The 19,019-nt window shown below is 40.1% G+C and overlaps 1 protein-coding gene across 2 annotated transcripts in view; it reads left to right on the top strand.

Moving 5' to 3' along the window:
• Positions 1-11,070, top strand: part of ACSS3 (acyl-CoA synthetase short chain family member 3) — a 162,100-nt gene extending 151,030 nt beyond the window's left edge. For both annotated transcript variants that reach the window (XM_089652211.1, XM_089652219.1), the window contains exons 14-16: positions 606-705; positions 1,028-1,203; positions 8,966-11,070. In XM_089652211.1, coding sequence (XP_089508337.1) covers positions 606-705; positions 1,028-1,203; positions 8,966-9,034 — 345 coding nt within the window. In that variant the 3' untranslated portion in view covers positions 9,035-11,070. The remainder of the gene's footprint in view (positions 1-605; positions 706-1,027; positions 1,204-8,965) is intronic.
• The last annotated feature ends 7,949 nt before the right edge of the window (positions 11,071-19,019 follow it).

Consider the following 19,019-nt stretch of genomic DNA (forward strand, 5'->3'; position numbering starts at 1 on the left):
GTTGGTGGGTAGATGGGTGGATGTACTCACTGGCTTTGCTTTCCTTGGATCTCTGAAGTAGGTTCTGCACCATGCCACAGTCCTCAGCCTTGACAGCCTGAAGCAGCTCCTGGTCCTTTCCCGACCTCAGTTTTTCACGCCGAGGGGCAGGACAATCCTATGCACTGGAGAGGAAAGGCAGATCCTGGTGGAGCTCCATTTGTCCTCCCATCCCCAATGTCCTTCCCTGGAGAGGATGAGGAGGATGGGGACATCAGGTCAGATGTGCTTCTGGGGGGAGAGGCGGATAACTCACCACCAGCTGAGAGCAGCCAAGAATACCTGGGGGAGATCACCATCCACGGGAGCTGAGCCAAGCTGGGTGTGAGGGGAGAGAGTCAGAAGCCGTGGGGTGAACCTGGGGGAGGAACGCTTGGTGAGTGGAGTGAGATTACACTGATCAGTCCACCCATGCATTAAAGCTGTCCCCCCTGATGGTGGCCCTGGTGACAAGGGAGAAGTAGTTTTACCATTTTTTGCTTAATTTGTGGTAAATCATATAACATATGTAAAGTGTGAATTTTAGTGATGTGTCCAGTTTATTTGTTTCTCTTTTAACATTGCAGTCTGTGTTAATGCACAAATCTGTGGCAGACTGTGCCGTGGTAGGCTTGGAGGATACCTTGAAAGGACATGTTCCACTGGCACTTTGTGTGCTGCAAAATGGTAAGGACTCCTTTGTTGTGATTGAGCCTTGCGTATCATGTGTGTCATGCTAAAATTTAATTTAAAAAATATACATACACTGAATAGTGTATATGGGGAAAGATATTTATGGAATACTTGCACCAATAAATGTTCAAAGATCTTCTGTGTATTATTTGTATTGTATGACAAGTAGTGCATAGGCATAGGACTGTGAACATGTTATAAAATGGCTCAGCCATCAGGAATCAACTTTTCTTGCTCTAGACCAAAATGTGAAGTCTGTTATTTTGTTCTCTTAGTACAAATAAGCTATACAATTGCCATTCCCTATTTGTTGTAGGAGTGGACACTACAGAAGAGAGACTGGCAGATGAAATAGTGTTACAAGTCCGAGAACATATTGGGCCTGTAGCAGCTTTCAGGAAAGTGATTGTTGTAAAGCAGCTACCTAAAACACGTTCTGGCAAGATCCCTCGCGCCACATTGGCTTCGCTTGTAAATGGCAAACCATACAAGGTAAACAGTTGGGAAATTTGTGCAATTAATTATGTAATTGTTAAGTAAAATATTTAGTGAATAGCAGTCTATTGATGAATGTTTTTGTGTGTAAACCACGCTGACATATGGAAGTCTTGATGTGATTAAATACCAAATGGTTTACAAATGCAGAAATGTAACACTTTTGGCAATAGTGCTATCAGTTTAAGCGATATTAAACCCCAAACTAGAAATGTATTAGATTGCAGCTTACCAGTCATTAGGTGTGGTGCACTTGTTTCTCTTTTTTAGGCTTTTCCCCCTTTGTTTGTTAACTGATGATCTGACCAGTACCCCATCTCCTGTATTAGAGTGACAACACTCTGGATGAAGGAGCACAGAGGCACCTTTGAACAGAAGTACTGTCAGTCTGGAGGGAGCAAGGGAGGGAGTGTCTGATGTACTAGCAGATTTAGATACACTAACACATTTAAGCCAAATTCATCTCACACTGTAGTTACATAATCTGTTTTTGTTTCTTTTGGGAAAGAGGTTTTTACATGAATAAATACATTTGATCATAGTAAGCACCCCTGTCAGTGGTAAATAGTCTGTCTCAACACTCTTAACAAATAAAGGTGAACTTTTTCTGTTGAAAAACAACATACTTACTGGCAGTATCATCAGATAAAAATAAAGGAAATATAGCCTAAAAAAACCCAAAAAACTAACAAATGCAGCTAATCACATCTAAGAATTGGTAAGTAGCAATATAATGTTTGCTTTTGGGTTTAATACCACTTCAATTGATTGTGCACCACTAGTTCACCATGGGAAAAAAATCAGCTACACTGACTTCTCTGTGAAGACTGAAGCAAACCTTTACCACTTAAGTGGTTGTAAAGGCTCAGGGTTTTTACTTTCATGCATTCTATGCATGAAGGTAAAAAACCTTCTGTGTGTAGCCGGCCCCCTAGCACCCCTAATACTTACCCAAGCCCCCTCTTGATCCAGCGATGTGCACTGGAGTCTGGGAAATCCTGGGACTCTCCCTCCTCATTGGCTGAGACAGCAGCGTGGAGACATTGACTCCCGCTGCTATCAATCACAGCTAGTGATCCAATGAGAAGAGAGAGGGAGAAGGGCCAAGCTGCTGCTCTGTGTGTGAATGGACACACAGAGCAGTGGGTGCCTCCATAGCAAGCTGCTTGCTGTGGGGGCACCCGACAGGAGGGAGGGGCCAGGAGAGCCGGCAGGGGACCAGAGAAGAGGAGGATCTGGGCTTCTATGTGCAAAACCACTGCATAGAGCAGGTAAGTATGATGTGTTCATTTAAAAAAATTAAGCCTTTATGATCACTTCAAGCTACTTCTAGTAGTGGTATATGCAATGAAATACATGTTATTGAAGTGTATCCTGGACTTATTACTTCAGCCATCCTCAATCTCTATTGATGCATATTTTCATATTGAATCTTTACTTTCAATTGGCTAGTGATGATGTCTTTCAGTTAAAACATTATTATAGACCTTATTGCATAGATAATATGGTGTTGAATCTTAGGAAGAGAGAAATAATATCCTGGGTGCTAGCTAAACATACATTTTATGTTCAAATAGTTTTTATTGAAGAAATTTTCAACAATTTATCACAACGTGTTACACGTATATAGAACGAACAATGTTTACAATAAAATGTATAATCAAAAAAAAACAAGCAAATATTAGATAAAACAAATTCCCACTATTTAGCTGGGAATGATGTAGCAGGGCCTCGGATACTTGAGAGGTATGCTCAGAAGATTGTGAACTTAGTGTGGGTGAGTATGTGATAAACCGTAGAGGGGAGAAGGGTTAGAAGGGAGGGAGAGGAGGGGGGGAGGGCACCAGTCAAATATGTTGACTACAGTATGGTGGTATATTATTATAGTTATCACTTAATAGAGCAATTAGGGTCTTGAAGCCACCGAGACCATTGAAAGCAGAATTTGTGGTATGAAAAATTTTGGATTGCTGTTCTCTTTTCCATCTCACAATGGAGATTAAGCTCTATAATGAGGGTTGAGATCGAAGGGGATGTGGTGGATTTCCATAATTTAGTGATATTAGTTTTTGCTATTGCTAGTATATGAATTATGATAGTACGAGAGTCCACAGGGAAATTTTCTATTCCTATATGAAGGAGAGCTGTAATTGGGCTTGGAGTCGTTGGAACTTTCGATATGGTGGAGATCAGTTGAAATATTTTGTTCCTGTACGATGTGAGAGATTTACATGACCAAAGTATATGGAGGATCGTTCCTATTTCTCCGCAGTGTCTCCAGCACTTGGGCGAATGTTGTGTGTAATAAAGATTGAGCTTAACAGGCGTTAGATACCACTGATGTAAGATTTTCATGTATGCTTCCCAATGGGAATTACATTTGGATGCCTTGTATGTGGTATTGAAGGTTTTCGACCAAGTGTACGGAGAGACTGGTTGGCGGAATATTTTTTCCCAGTTAGTCAGGGAAGTAGTATGTATATCAAACTGAGTGTGATTTATAATTGAGTAGAAGGTTGAAATTCCCTTTTTGGGGTAATGTGATCTCTGAAAGAAGAGGTGTGCCCTGGAGGGAATTATTAGTTCTATAGATATATCTATTGTATGTAAGGCATGGGCAATTCTCATGTATGTGAATTTTTCATTGTCAGGGAGGTAAAACTTTGTTTGGAGATTAGCAAAGGATTTTAGTTTATGATCTGTATATAAGTCTCGAATACGGGTTATACCTTGATTTTCCCATTGCGTGAGGTTTAGTGAGGGAATGATGAGGTGCAATGTAGAAATTGGAGTAGGAATTTTTGTTGTGTCATTGTCTGGGTAATGAGAGGATAAGAGGTCAGACCAGGCTTGTAAAGAGGTTTTTATACATGGATGTTTAGAGAATGGAAGAATTTGGCTATTTCGAGGAAGGAATAATAGGTTATCAGGAGTATGTGGGAGATGTGATGGAATTTCTAAGAGGGTCCACAATTTATCTTTTGTAGGATGCCACCAAAAGAAGAGCTGGTCTAGGAGCACAGCGTTGTAGTAAGATTTTAAATGGGGATGGCCTGCTCCCCCTCTAGAGGGAGGTCTTATTAGTAGATTTGTTGTGCATCTAGGCTTTTTGTTGTTCCACACAAATTTATTTAGTATCGCTTGGCGTTTAGAAAAAAAGGTATTAGGAACTGGAATAGGGAGAGTACGGAAAATGTAAAGTATTTTAGGTAATATGCACATTTTTAAAGATGCTATTCTACCCATTGTCGATAATGTGGGTGTATGTAGTTGTTTGAGCTCTCGTGGAATGGAGTTAAGTAGAAGTTTATAATTAGCTTCATTTAATTGGTTAGTTGAGGGCGTAAGCTTTATTCCCAGGTATGGAATGCTGTGTAATTCCCATGTGAAAGGGAAATGCTTGCTCAGCATATTTTGGGTCTTAGGAGGGGTGTATAAGTTTAGGATGGAGGATTTTGGCTCATTGAGCTTGTAGTAGGAGACTTCTGAGTAGTTGTGGAGATGCATGCGTATCGATTGAAGAGATTTGTAGGGATTAGTGACCATTAGGATGATATCATCAGCAAAAAGGCTAATTTTGTGATCCATTTTGGAATGCATAATACCTGTGAATGTTGGGTCATCCCTAAGTCTAGAGGCCAAGGGTTCAATTAATAGAGTGAAGATTATGGGAGAGAGGGGGCAGCCTTGTCTAGTGCCATTAGAAATTTGGAAGGGTTTGGAGAGTGTACCATTAGTTAGAACTGTAGCAGAGGGTTTGGAGTAGAGGGCGAGTATTGCCGATAACATCCAATCTGTAAGACCAAATTTTTGGAGTGTGAGTTTCATAAAAAGCCAATGGATTCGATCAAATGCTTTTTCAGCGTCTAAAGATCGTAATAATGAGGGCTGTTTGGTGGTTTCAAGCTTGTGGATGAGGGATATTATTCTTCTAGTAGCATCCGGTGCTTGTCTACCGGGGACAAAACCTACCTGGTCAGGATGGATTAGCGTGGGAAGGTAAGGGAGTAATCTTTGGGCAATTATTTTGGCATATATCTTTATGTCTGTGTTTAATAGAGAGATCGGTCTATAGTTTTGTACCAGTTGGGGATCTTTGTTTAGTTTGGGAATGGTTGTAATTACTGACTGTAACATTTCCGAGGGGAAAATCCCCGTAGAGGCAACATGATTAAATAATTCAGATAAATGCGTTGTAAGGTTGGATGCCATTATTTTAAAGTATTCGTTGGTAAAACCGTCATTTCCTGGGGATTTGTTTAGGGGTAGTGTTTTTATGCTACGGTCAATTTCTGCAGGGCAGATGGGTATCGATAGCGAAGTAAGTTGGGATGCTGAGAGACGGGGTAAGTTGGTATTGTCTAGGAAATTTTGAATGGTAGTGGTGGTGGGTTGGGTCGTATCAATATCATCTTTAAGGTTGTATAGTGTGTGGTAATACGTCGCGAAAGCGTCGGATATGTCTCGAGGGTTTGTAAGTAGTGCGTGAGTAGTGGGATGTTTAATCGTGGCTATCTTAGTTTTAAGTCGCTTTTGTTTAATCATTTTTGATAGGAGTGCATTTGCTTTATTACCAAGCGCGTAGAATTTGGATTTAGCTCTCTGTAGGTTAAGGTCGTATTCGTGTAACAAAAGCGTTCGTAATTTGTTTCTGTCAGAGGCCAAGGACGCGGCTATGGTGGCATTTGGGTCGGTTTTGTTAATTTCCTCGTTACGTTTAATGGAGGAAAGAATTTGATCTATTTGATGGGATCTTTGTTTTTTAATGCGGGAGTTTAATTGTATGAGGATACCTCTCATGTAAGCCTTATAGGTGGGCCAGAGCGTGGGTATAGGCATGTTCGGAGTTGCATTAGTCTCAAAAAATAGATTATGAGCTTCTAAAATATGTTTCTGGTGTTCAGGGTTCTTCAGGATTGCAGAATTTAGTCTCCAAATTGGCGGGATTGCTGAGCGTTGGTTTTCGTCCACTGAGATGTGGATAGGAGCATGGTCTGACCATGTAATTGTGCCAATTGTAGCTGATAATATATGTTGCAGTGTCCATTTGTCCGTGAGGAAAAAATCGATTCTAGACTATGAAAGATGTGAGGGGGAGTAGTAGGTGAAGTCTTTCTCGGTGCTATGTTGACATCTGCAGATGTCGTAGAGGTCATGGTTATGTAGGAATTGATTGAAGGCCTGTTTAGCTGATCTTTTATTAAAAGATGAGTCTAGTTGCGGATTGCCGATGATATTGAAGTCTCCTCCAATGATAATTCTACCTTGTTATAGTAAAGAGATAGTGTTGTAAAGCTTGTTAAAGAATTGCAGCTGGTTTTTGTTGGGACCATATACATTCACCAAAGTGTAGAGGTTGTTATTCAGTTGGCATATTAGGATGTGGCATCGACCTTGAGGGTCAACGGTTTCTGATATGTGCTGGAACTGGATAGAGTCTTTTATGGCTGTAATGACTCCATTTTTTTTTTTTAAGTTAGTGGCCATGAAGATGTTTGGGAAACGATGGAGGTGGAATTTGGGTATCTTGTTTGTAGCAAAGTGGGATTCTTGGATAAAGACTATATCGGTCTGAAATTTCCTAGTTTCTTTTTGGAGCATTGATCTCCTTAATGGAGAGTTTAAGCCACGGACATTAAGGGATGTGATGTTGATCATTGTGCAGGTCTTGAAACGCTAAGCGAAATGTTTGAGGTGATATTTGAAGGGATGTGAGATTGTGGAACATATCTATGTGAGGGAGGAGGTAACCGAAATTGAGAAATCGGTTTAGATTCGGTTGCTGGATTAAGGTGAAATTTTCATGAAAGTTCATCATTAATCTGTAGGTAATAAGGCGGATTTGAGCGACTGGTGATGGTGCCAAGGAGGGAGGTGAAAGGGAAAAAGGAGGGGTGTAAAAAAAAGACTTGCTGAAAATGCAAGTGGTCTGAGTAGCTGGTGTTGCTACTTCAGATGTGGGGGGTTCAAACAGGCTTTGGCCGTAAAAAAGGTCAAGCCAAACAGTTTCTAGTAACATAGAACTCCTGAAAAAGAAAACTCGGCCGATTGCCAGAGATTATTGAGGGGAAATGACATCTTTGAGGTGCTACTTTGATGCTATAGTGGGTGCGAGTAGTGACACGCTTAATCAGCTTCCATACTCTGAGAATGAGTAGGTGCGGTTTCTGGTGTGTCTTCGGGTATTATTTTCCAGGTTTTAAGCAGGTCTAGGCCTGCTTCGAGATTTTTAATGACGAAGGTTTTACCGTGTTGTTTTACGGTTAGTTTCGTGGGGAATCCCCATTGATATGCTATACCATGGTTCCTCAAGGCTTTAGTAATGGTAATCATCTTCTTGCGGTTAAGCAACGTGGTCTTGGAGAGATCTGCAAATAACCGGATATTTGCATATGACGGTGGTAGTGTAGATGTATTTCTGGCTGCCAGCATAATTTTATCCTTTATGTGGTAGAAATGAATCCGGGCTAAGACATCTCTAGGAATGGAGGCCGATAGGAATGTTGGTTTAGGTAGGCGGTGGGCTCGGTCTATGGTCAGCTCTAGATCTGAGATGGATGGGATGAGGACTTTTATATACTGTTGTATATAGGATAGCAATGTCTCATTAGTGACGCTTTCAGGTATACCCCTAAATTTGATATTGTTACGCCATGAACGGTCTTCCAGGTCGGCTAGTTTCAAATTAATTTGTTCGATGTCCGAGGTATGATCCGTGTGTGCGTCAATCAGATCATTGTGCGCTATAATGATGTCGCCCATTTTGGTTTCAATATGTTGTATTCTTTGATCTTGGTGTTTGACCACGTTAGTAATGTGAACCAAAGATGATGATAAATCGTTATGCAGGGTTTGTTTAAGGGATAATAGCATGTTCTTCATGCATATCTCAGTGACTGGTTGATCTGTAGCTGGGAATGCCTCTATGACAGGGAGGTCTGTGTGTAGCTGTGGGGGTGAATCACTGAGGGCCTGGCATGTCTGCTGTTGCTCAGGGTCCAGTCTGATTCTGGACTTAGCTGGGCTTCTTGTGGTGGGGGACAGAGGGGGAGACAACTCACCAGGGTCCCCTGGATACAGTGAATATCTCAGCCTGTGGTCTTGTTGCTGGGCAGAGTAGTCCCCTTGCTGCCTGCTGTCCCTCATGTCACTGCCGCCGGCGCCATCTTGGATTCCTGCCGTGATGGCAGGGAAGAAATGCGCTAGTTTCCCCGGCTGCCCCGGGGTTTTCCTCCTGCGGGGCATGTCTGGGGAGGATCGGACACTTCTCGCACAGGTCGCTGTGATGTCGGAATTCCCTGGGGTCAGTGTGAGCCGCGATCGTTCTGGCGGCTGGACGGAGCGGTTCACACTACACGTCCATACGGGAGCCGGCCGCGCATGCGCCCCCCTAAACATACATTTTAAAGCCTGGTCTCAGATTTGTGATTGATTGTTTGCTAAGCAAGCCACAGTACCTTTATTGCAGAGAAGGGCATGGGGGTGCCCTTTTCTGCAAATGGGTCTGTTACTGAATGTATAGGTCAGGGTCTAATGATTTATCACTGCACAATCATAGTTAGACACCTTACACAGTTGCTGTAACAGGAAAATTAAGGTAAGACTATGGATGGAAGTTGTTAATACAACATTCAAAAAACATAAGTGATAGAAATAGATATGCAGTTTAATATGAACTCCTTTTTTCTTGTATTTTTTTATAACTAAATTATGTTATTTACTTTACATCTGATTGTGCTTTTTTTTATTTCTTTTCTAGATTGGTTCAACTATTGAGGATCCAGATGTGTTTAAAGTGTTAGAAGATGTTGTAAAAGCAAAATTATGAATAAATGCATGTTTTAGTGTTTATGATGAGGAGAAAAACATTTTCCTTTCTGTTTAGCATGGTCTACCTTTAGCACGTGCTAAAGGAAATACAAATCGGTTGGCGGTACCTGGTAGAATATTTTTACATGGTCATATTCTAAAATTCCATTAATGGCCATCTCTAGTTTTAACTGTCATTTTTGATGATCTAGTTTCAAATAAAGCTCTGTTCAATATGTAAATGTTTAGGTGCTGCTGTTGATGGGTGAAGCCCTTACCAAGCCATTTTAGATAACCAGATTTTGAATTTGTGTGTATCTGAACTTTTACAAACCAGGCTTATAGGATGGTAAAAAAAAAAAAAAAGCTTGTAGGAGGTTTGTACAGTAATTGTTTTTTTTTGCTTATGGAAAAATTAGTGTTTTAAATTACGCAGCAACTGCTTTTGCACAATCATAAAGCTGGAAGGATGATTGATATTTTCACTAGTAAATTGACCATGTCCCATATATCCATGCTTAATGGATGTATTATTATAGCTGGGCCAACTCACTCTAGTACATTAAGAAAGATCAGCGTATGGAATACAACATCCCTTTCATTTAGGCAATAAACATAAAACCCAATGCCAGGCAAATATGACATTTGGTGCATTAATTACCTTACCCCTCAGTCTTGATTCCACCTCCCAGTGGAGCCAACCCACAGTGTAATGTAACAAAATCACAGGTTTTTTTGAGTCAAGCCAAAATCTTGCCCTGGGGACCAGGCATTTTTTTCACAATCCTAATCTTCTTGAGCACCTGTCTCCTCACCTTCCTTTGACTTCATCTAGCTCTGTAGTTTATGAGGGAGTACTAAGCCACTGGGGGTTGCAGGCACCATGGTCGTTTGAAAGAAGGATCCCAGGACGTACACCGTTCAAGGAGAAGGATTGGGCCAGTAGCATCACATGACCATGGCTTTGGGTATGTAAAATGGACATTTAGATAGATTGTTTAATTTGTTTCATACCAGTGATTAAATGGTGGTGAGGTTGTGGTATTAATTAGGATTTAAGCAGCAGAACAACAGAACAATGTGCTACACTGGGGTTAGGCAACCCGTTGATTGTGATCTACTCATGTATAGCTCTGACTTTTTCATCAGCAAACCCTAATATTACATAACGTTTTTTTTAGTGGAACATTCTTGAGTTTCAGAAAAGGCATAAATTGTTCTTCCAATGCAGAACATTTTGGAAACAGAACAAAAACTTGGGCAGCTTCACCTATTAAATTTGTAGGATTGTTTTTTTTTTTTTTGTATCTATTTTTACCATTTTTATAATGTATCTTCAACACTCCCCCAAAACAAAACACAAAACGTGCATACGAGTCGAGCAGCCGCAGTTGAAAACGCACAGTCATTGTGACCATTATAGTGCACACACAGTGGTAGATTGTCACAGGTTTTGAGTTTTATATTTCTTGTCTTTCTTTTTCAACTTACAGTGTATTTTCAGTTCTCTTTTCTGCAAAGAAAGATTGTCGCTAATAAATTAAATATTTGCTTTTTTGCAACTTGGTGCAACAACAAACCGTACTTTTTTCTGATTCAGCCAGATTATATTTTTCTTACTTTGAAATCCTCTTGAATATTTCTGTCCAGGGGGATATTGATTTGTTTTTAGAAAGGATTTTATGTTAGTACTGTGATGGCAGTCACTATATTTAGACTTGTGATATTTTTTTTTTCTGAGTTCTTTTGTTAAACTTCTTTTGTGTATTGTGTCGCTAAGCAATAAAACATATTTTTTTCTTTTAAATTTGTAACCAAGTGCTCTTATTGGCAAACTAAACATATTATAATGCAAGTTTTTGAGGCACCCTGGTTTTCAGATTGTCTGCAATTCAGATTGTCTGGAAAAAGAGGCCAGTGTTCCTCAAAAGCTTGCACTACAGTCTATTCAGTTAGCCAATAAATGCTATCTCCCAAAATCCCAAACGTTTATATATTTATTTGTTACCAAAACCCAAGCTTCTATTTTTTTTTTAATAAATTAAACTGCTGTTAGTTGTGTGGTATTATTTCTACATGGTATGCACATTTAAAATCAATAGCAATAAAACACCTTTAACCGTTTCAATACTGTGCAATTTTACACCTTCCTGCCCAGGCCAGTTTTCAGGTTTCAGCGCTCTCACACTTTGAATGACAATTGCGCGGTCATACAACATTGTACCCAAACTAAAATTTTATCATTTTCTTCACACAACTAGAGCTTTCTTTTGGTGGTATTTAATCACCGCTGGGGTTTTTATTTTTTGCTAAATTAACAAAAAAAGACCAAAAATGTTGAAAAAAAAACACATTTTTCTTTGTTTCTGTTATAAAAGTTTACAAATAAATAATTGTTCTTCATAAATTTAGGCCGAGATGTATTCTGCTACATGTCTTTGGTGAAAATAACCCAAATTAGGATGTATTTTTTAGTTTGTAGGAAAGTTATAGAGTTCACAAACTATGGTATAGATCTGAATATTGATCAATCCTGAAGTACTGACAGCCAATCTAATATCTTGAGGTCCAAGAATGTCAGAACAGTACAGATATCCCCCAAATGACCCCTTTTTGCAGAGTAGACAGTCCGACGTACTTCATAAGAGGCATGGCGAGTTTTTTGAAGTTGTATTTTTTTGTCATAATTTTTCGGAAAATGAAAAAATGAAAAAAATTATTTTCACTATTTTTTTTTTTTACATACTGTCACCAGTGCAGTACAGCGTCATCATATAACTGGCATGGCGGTGAACAGTGACACTGACTGGTGACAGTATGAAAAAAAAATATATATATTTTTTTTTAATTTTTTTTAATTTTTTTATTATATTTAATTTTTTATTAAATTTTTTTTAATTTTTTTAAGATTTTTTTTTTCGGATCTGTCATCGGCCGTGTCCGAGGTGCACGGGCGGTGACAGATCGCACTGCTGCGTCGCTCTGCAACCGCGCAAACCGCGCATGTGCGGGAGCACGCCAAATGGCGTGCACCCGGAAAGCTGCAGCGCTTTTCAAGCCGCCAAACGGCCATTGGCCGGGCGGCTAATGGTTAAAACTTAAAGCAGAAATGGTTGAAAAAAAAAAAATAGTTAAAGGAATGGCTCACCTTCACCAAAGAACTGCCTAAACAGCTAAGAGGCATCTGTGGATAAAAACAAGCTGTGTGTTTGACTAAAGTTGAATAATGCTAAAAGTGTAGGCCATTTACATACTTAGAAAAAGAGAGGAAGGCGCCTCTAAGTGCAGTATTGACAATTTATTAAGTAAACAATGGATAAATTGCACTTACAAGATAAATAGTTAAAAAGACTCATCCTGTGATGTAATAAGATCCAGGTGAGACATCCAGCCGTCCAGCAGCAAACTCTGTCTATAGGATCAGGAAGTAGAGTCCAGGATGTGCTTGTGCATCAAAATGAAGCTTGGAGAGCAGAGTTGGATGTAGGAGGTGAAGGGGGCGGTAATGCATTTTGGAGCATGCTCAATAGGCTTCTTCTTAGGACCCAAGCCCCAATAGAACCCTGACATTTTATACCCTGACACCCTTACACATTTATAATGTGAAAGGAATGGGAGGGAGGCAAGTAGTTCCTGGGTCCTAAGGACCTACTTGTTTTCCTGCATACAAGAATTAATACAGGTATAAAAAAGATATAAAAACACACGAGAGAATAGCTTTAATGCTTTTGGGTTAAAAAGTATATGAGTGTGTATGTATACATATAATAACATATATCTAAAAAAAAATGGCATATTTGATAGAAGGGAAATTTAAATTAAATCTAAAAATAAATAGAACAATGGAGGTGAAAATAAATGTTAATAATAATGAATATATCAAAGAGATAATGAAAAAGGTAGATTATTGTACCAAAAATAATAGAAATAAATATAAAAGCAAAATAAAAAACAAAGTTAGAAAAATGCATTTTAATAAATGGGCTTGCTATAATAGTATGTGAATTTTATGTATCTCCTTATTATCCCTTTGTGATGTACTAAAAGTGATCGTAGTTAAGTGAGAGAGGGATAAGGAAAGGATATACCTAAATTTAATATAAATACGGTATCTCCTAACCCTAACTCACTAAAATTAAATTAACTTATGACATAAATAGAAAAAACTTTCACCTTGAATGTGCCAATAATCATATAACATCTCTATTATGTATAAAGTACTACCTACCAAGTGCTATACCCCAACCCAGTAACTAAATATATAATGCTACTACTAGGCAGTAATTCATCCAACATCAGTGAAACCCCCTTGATGGAAAGTCATACAAAAATTATCACTCCAAAAAATATTAAATGTAATAGTACCCAATGTCACTAAAAGTCTAATATAAATTAAAAAAATATATTATAAGTGTCCACACTCCAACTTGATATTTATTTAACTGTTGAGCCCTTCCACTGGCTCCCACGAAGATAGAGAGTACCTAAAAAAAAAAGAGAAACTCAAAATAGTGTATTACCTTAATAAACCTATAAATCATAGCAATACCACTATTTAATGTGCAAAATGCATATAGTGCCAAAATAGTGAAAAAATAAATCAACACTGTGCAAAAAATCAGTGATGTGCTTCACTCTGTGCATACAACTCCAGTGATCCCACCAGTGTCACTTCTACTGTACAAGGCAAATATACCCTTACCAGAAAGAATAAGAAAACACGCCTCATCAAAAATAGTAGGAATCAGCAGAACTACGCTCCCTCTCCTCTCCTCCACTCCTGAAACGTATCAATCATAATACTATCCCATCATGGTTATACATGAGCCTTCCCAGGAACTCTCAGGTATCCATCCAGATAATATATCAATAAGAAGTATATAGTGTAATTCCGTTTAGCAGATATAAATATAACTTTTAATAAATCTGCTTACATAATACACAAATAAAAACAAGCATTTTTCTTATGCCCAAAGCTCTGAGGGTTACTAAGCAGCTTCTAGGTGGATATCTCAAAAATGGCCACCGCACCAGTTCCGGTTCCTGCTCTATTGCGTTTGACGTCACTTCCCTTGATGCGTTTCGTCACATCTGGGACTTAGTCATAAGGGATAGATATGTCGGAACAACCAGCCGCACTTTATCTCACTCCTCATTCCATTACCGAATGTCATGTTTCACATGACTGTCATATACCTTTAAATGTTTTCAGTGTTTTTTCTCTGCTCCTCTCTTTCCTTTAGTTTAGCAAATGTTGCATAGATAGCCCTCCCACTCTCCCAGAGATGCATTACAGTAAGCCTCATGGCATGGAGCAGGAAACAGCATGTTCCTTTGACCTATGGAATTTCATTGTTGTAAGATTCTCTCAGTTTATGGAATAAACTTCACAAGATCTACAAGATGTCATTCTCATTGAGTCACTGATTGTGGTATCCATCAGAGCTTTAAGGTCTCGCTATCTCATCACAACTGTACGTTACAGAGATCACACTATCAATGCTTAGATTGGAGCCAACAGAACAGTCAAAAGAAGTGGAATGCTTCATAAGAATCCTTGCTAACTAGTATACACAGTGAGATGTTACATAGATACTGAATATAACAGCTATAGAGAGTGCAGCCACCTCTTCACAAGTCTGTACATGTCTGCAAGTATATCTCAGCATAACACTCATCAGTGTCAGGACAAATTATTGATGTGAATAATTTACAACTGCAAATTTATACACTGCATGTGTATACATTACAACACAACTCTTGTCTGTGAACTTATAAGAAAAAGAAATTCTTCCTGCAATTATTGCATTAAAATCTGAACTCAGTCACAGAGGAAGTTATACATTTCTCTGTAAGCTTTCTATCAACCCCTCTCCTTGCTAACATGATGTTTCAGGAAAGTAATATACAGTCTGGGAAAATTAATACACAACCACAATCAGAGCTTCATTCAGAGCAGGACTTAAACCCTGAATTAGATAAAAGAGAAAAACGCTTAACAAAACTAAGCTGGAAAGTACAAAAAAAATCTTAATGCTGACACGTCAGAATTGCTGTCTAATATTAATGACTTATGATCTAATACTGTTAAATGCATGTCTGCTCTCTCCCAACAATCTCATGAGACAACTAGAGGGCGCTATCCAGCAATTGAATGTTGTTTATGAGAATTATCAAAGACTGTGTGTTAAATATATTGCTCTGTTAAAGCGGTACCACACTCGAGTCATTGGAAGAATTAAGGCGTTTTGAGGAGCTCAATCTTGAAAGAGACAATTTAGTGGTGCGGACAAAGACAAAGGCAGAGGTGAGAATAGCACAGCTTCATGAATCCAGATCGTATCACTCTGCGTCTACTAGACGAGCCTCAAGATCTTCCAAATCCCTACAGTCAAGATCTTCTACACTCAGTCAACAACTAATAAAAGCCCATGCTGATGCTGAAGCTTCTAAAATTCAGGCAGCTTTCACCCAAAAGAAAGCAGAAATGGAGGCTCAGGCCACACAAATGGAGGCTCAGGCCACACATCAGAAAGCAGAAAGAGAGGCTCAGGCCGCACATCAGAAAGCAGAGAAAGAAGCTGAAGCCACACATCAAAAGGCAGAAATTGAAGTTTTGGAAAAACAATGTGAGCATGCCACAGCCATGGCAAGGGTCTTAGATCAAGCCGCTAGTGAAAACGAAAGAGACAACTGTTCCAGACACTCAGTTGTATCTTATGTCTCAGATTCTTCACACACCTCTCCAGAACTTCAGCTCCCTGTCACGGCAGCCAAAGAACTCAATCAAGGTCTCTTCTCTGCACCTACTGTACCTCAAGACCATTTGCCTTTATATCCTCTAATACATCAGACTGCAGCATCTCAGCTAGCCGCAGACACTGATGTGTATTTAACAGACCGTCCACCTTACTTTGACACCAACAGAGTACCTCCTAGCAAACGCACTACTCTACAAACCAACATGCCAATGGACTTTAAGCCAGCTCCGGCATTGAATACCTTAGCAGCAACATATGTTCCCAAGTCACTCCACGTAAGTCCACCAACCTTCACAACCAACTCTGTTCCACCTGCAGTCATGCACCCAAAATATGAAAACACGGACATGTCACAGTTTGCTAAATACATGCTCCGCAGAGAACTTGTTAAGACAGGCCTCACTAAGTTTGATGACAAGCCTGAAAATTGCAGAGGCTGGAAATCCACTTTTAAGGCCACAATGAGTGACCTAGACATCAATGCCAGGAATTGGATCTACTCATCAGATGGCTAGGTCCCAAGTCTACTGAATGCATCAAGAGACTCAAAGCAGTTCATTTTGACAACCCTGCAGCAGGCCTTAATGCTGCTTGGGGCAGACTTGAACATACCTTTGGCAGCCCAGAGGCCATTGAAGATGCTTTATTCAAAATGTTGCAAAGCTTCCCAAGGATTTCTGCTAGCAACAATCTAAAGTTTCAAGAACTCAGCGATGTTCTATTAGAGCTTCAACTTGCTAAGGCTGACATCAACTTACCTGGTCTCAGTTATCATGACAACTCTCATGGCATTAAATCTATTGTTCTCAAGCTACCATATGGAATTCAAGAAAGATGGGCAGCACTTGGATCAAAGTATAAAGAAGAACATAGAGTTGCCTTTCCTCCCTTTTCCTACTTCTGCGAGTTCATCAAAAGTATTGCAGACACTAAGAATGACCCAAGTTTCTCATATGGGAATTGTAACCTTCTCAGTACACTCTCTCCAAGACCTATGAACACGTATGTCGCACAGAAACCATAGAGGTCCAGCATTAGTGAAAAGGACTAATGTTCTACCTGCACCTGCTACAGTTCTTGAAAAGACTGATCAAAACAAGAAAACTGAGGACTCAAATCGCCAATGTCCAATACATAACAAACCACATCCACTTAAGAAATGTATCGGCTTCAGAAAGAAAACCCTCCAAGAATGTAAGGAACTTTTGAAGAAAGTTCTACATATTCTGAGTCTTTTTAACTCTTTATCTTGTAAGTGCAATTTATCCATTGTTTACTAAATAAATTGTCAATACTGCACTTAGAGGCACTTTCCCCTCTTTTTCATGTTGCTGCATTAGATCTTTGCTTCCACTCTAAGAAGAGCTGCCTCAGTGTTACTGCTCCCATCCATCCCTGATATCCATCTGGCACCTTTATCCTACAGCTACAGAGGTTGGGCTCCAACAAGCTTGCCCTATATAATATACATTTACATATCTCATGAATCCTGGCTGGAATACTCCTAGGACATTGTTAGGATGTTGCTAAGTGAGGTTTGGTCAATACTGCTCACCCCCACCATCAAAGTGAGCTTTTGATTCAGACCCCCACACATGCTCTATCTCTCCCCTGATGCAGTAGCTCTGAGCTCAGCATTTGAGAGCTCACTCCTGTGATGGAGGAGGTGAGCAGCAACAGCCCTTCGGGTCTAGTATGGATTTTGATGGGAACCCCCATGTCAAAATATTTTTTAAAAAATTGCGTGGGGTCCCCTCCAAAATCCATACCAGACCCTTATCCAAGCATGCAGCTTGGCAGGTCAGGAAAGGGGGGGGACAAGATTCTCCCCCCAAAGCACCTTGTCCCCATGTTGATGGGGATAAGGGCCTCTTCCCCCACAACCATTGCCTGTGGTTGTGGGGTTCTGCGGGCGGGGGGGCTTATTGGAATCTGGAGGCCCCCAGGTCCTGGCCCTTCCCCCTATGTGATTGAGTATGGGGTACATGTACTGCCACTCATTCATGAAAAAGTGTGTAAAAAATGACACTAGACAGTCTTTGACAAGTCCTTTATTAAAACAAAAATAAAAAAAAAATGTTCTCTGAAGTAGATCCAATGTCAATCACAATGCCTGCCGCCACCGCCCACCTGAAGAAAAAAAAAAAGGCTCTGCACTAGATGCTGGCTCTCGCCGTCTGACAGCTCTACCAGCCTGACAGTTCTTAAATATCTGCCACCCTTATGACATCATCTGCCCAGCATGCCCTGCTGACATCTCCAGGTGGCCCCGCCCCTTAGATATTTAGGAACTGTCAGGCCGCGGAACTGTCAGACAGCGGGAGCCTAACATTGAGAGCAGAGCCTTTTTTTTGTAAAATTTTTAATTGCTGGCAATACTTTTTCACATTCAGCTGTCTGTGGGGAACCTGGCTGACAGCCTGAATATTACCAAGTTTTCACTACTAAAATACCGCATGACTTAATAAAATAACTAATGCTGTATTTTAGTAGTGTTTTTTTTTAGTGAATGCCAAAGTTTTTTTTTGAAAAATGCTGTGTGGTATCTTACCACATACTTGGATGCGATAGAATACCACTTAGTGAATTGTTCCTTGGGTTTGAAGTTCGCGATCGAACTTCCGTTAGGCTTGAATATTCAGACGTGAAACGAACAGAGGGTGTTTGGCCCATCACTAGTTATATGTTTCTTTTTATTCTCATTACACTGTTTTAGGTGTTTGGCAGCCAGTAATGTCCACTCTCAACCTGCAGTCTTGTTTCAGATCACTCCTTAGGTATTAAAGCAGGAACAACGACCTCAATATGTGCACATCTAAAAACAAGACTTACATGGTAGTGCCCATATTTCTGCACTTACAATACTCTTTTCTTCTACTGTACCTGCAGAAAGGGTAGTGCACTCTTAGGGAATATTTAGACATTTGTAGCACCCTCCTAGTGCTAGAGAGGAGCTGACTGGAGAGGAGCTGATTAGCAGTTCAGGTGAGATAGTCAGAGGGATCAAGTGCTGGTCAGGACTAAGAGACTCTGCAGGCCAGCCCCTCTGGAATTTTCCCCTGCTCTTAAGCTTTCGGAGGAGGGCCTTAGAGGCATTGGTTTGATCTGGGGAGTGGTTGGCTGCACTTTTGTGAGACCACAGCCAATCCCCAACAGGAGGCTTGACAAGGGGCTGGACTCCCTTAAAAGTGTTTGAGCCTACTCAGTAGGAGGAGAGTCAGGTGGTGGAAGAAGGAGAGAGGC

This window comes from Staurois parvus, unplaced genomic scaffold, assembly GCF_062004578.1.
Source record: "Staurois parvus isolate SC_StPar_1 unplaced genomic scaffold, SC_StPar_1.0 ptg000025l, whole genome shotgun sequence".
NCBI classification, from domain to species: domain Eukaryota; kingdom Metazoa; phylum Chordata; class Amphibia; order Anura; family Ranidae; genus Staurois; species Staurois parvus.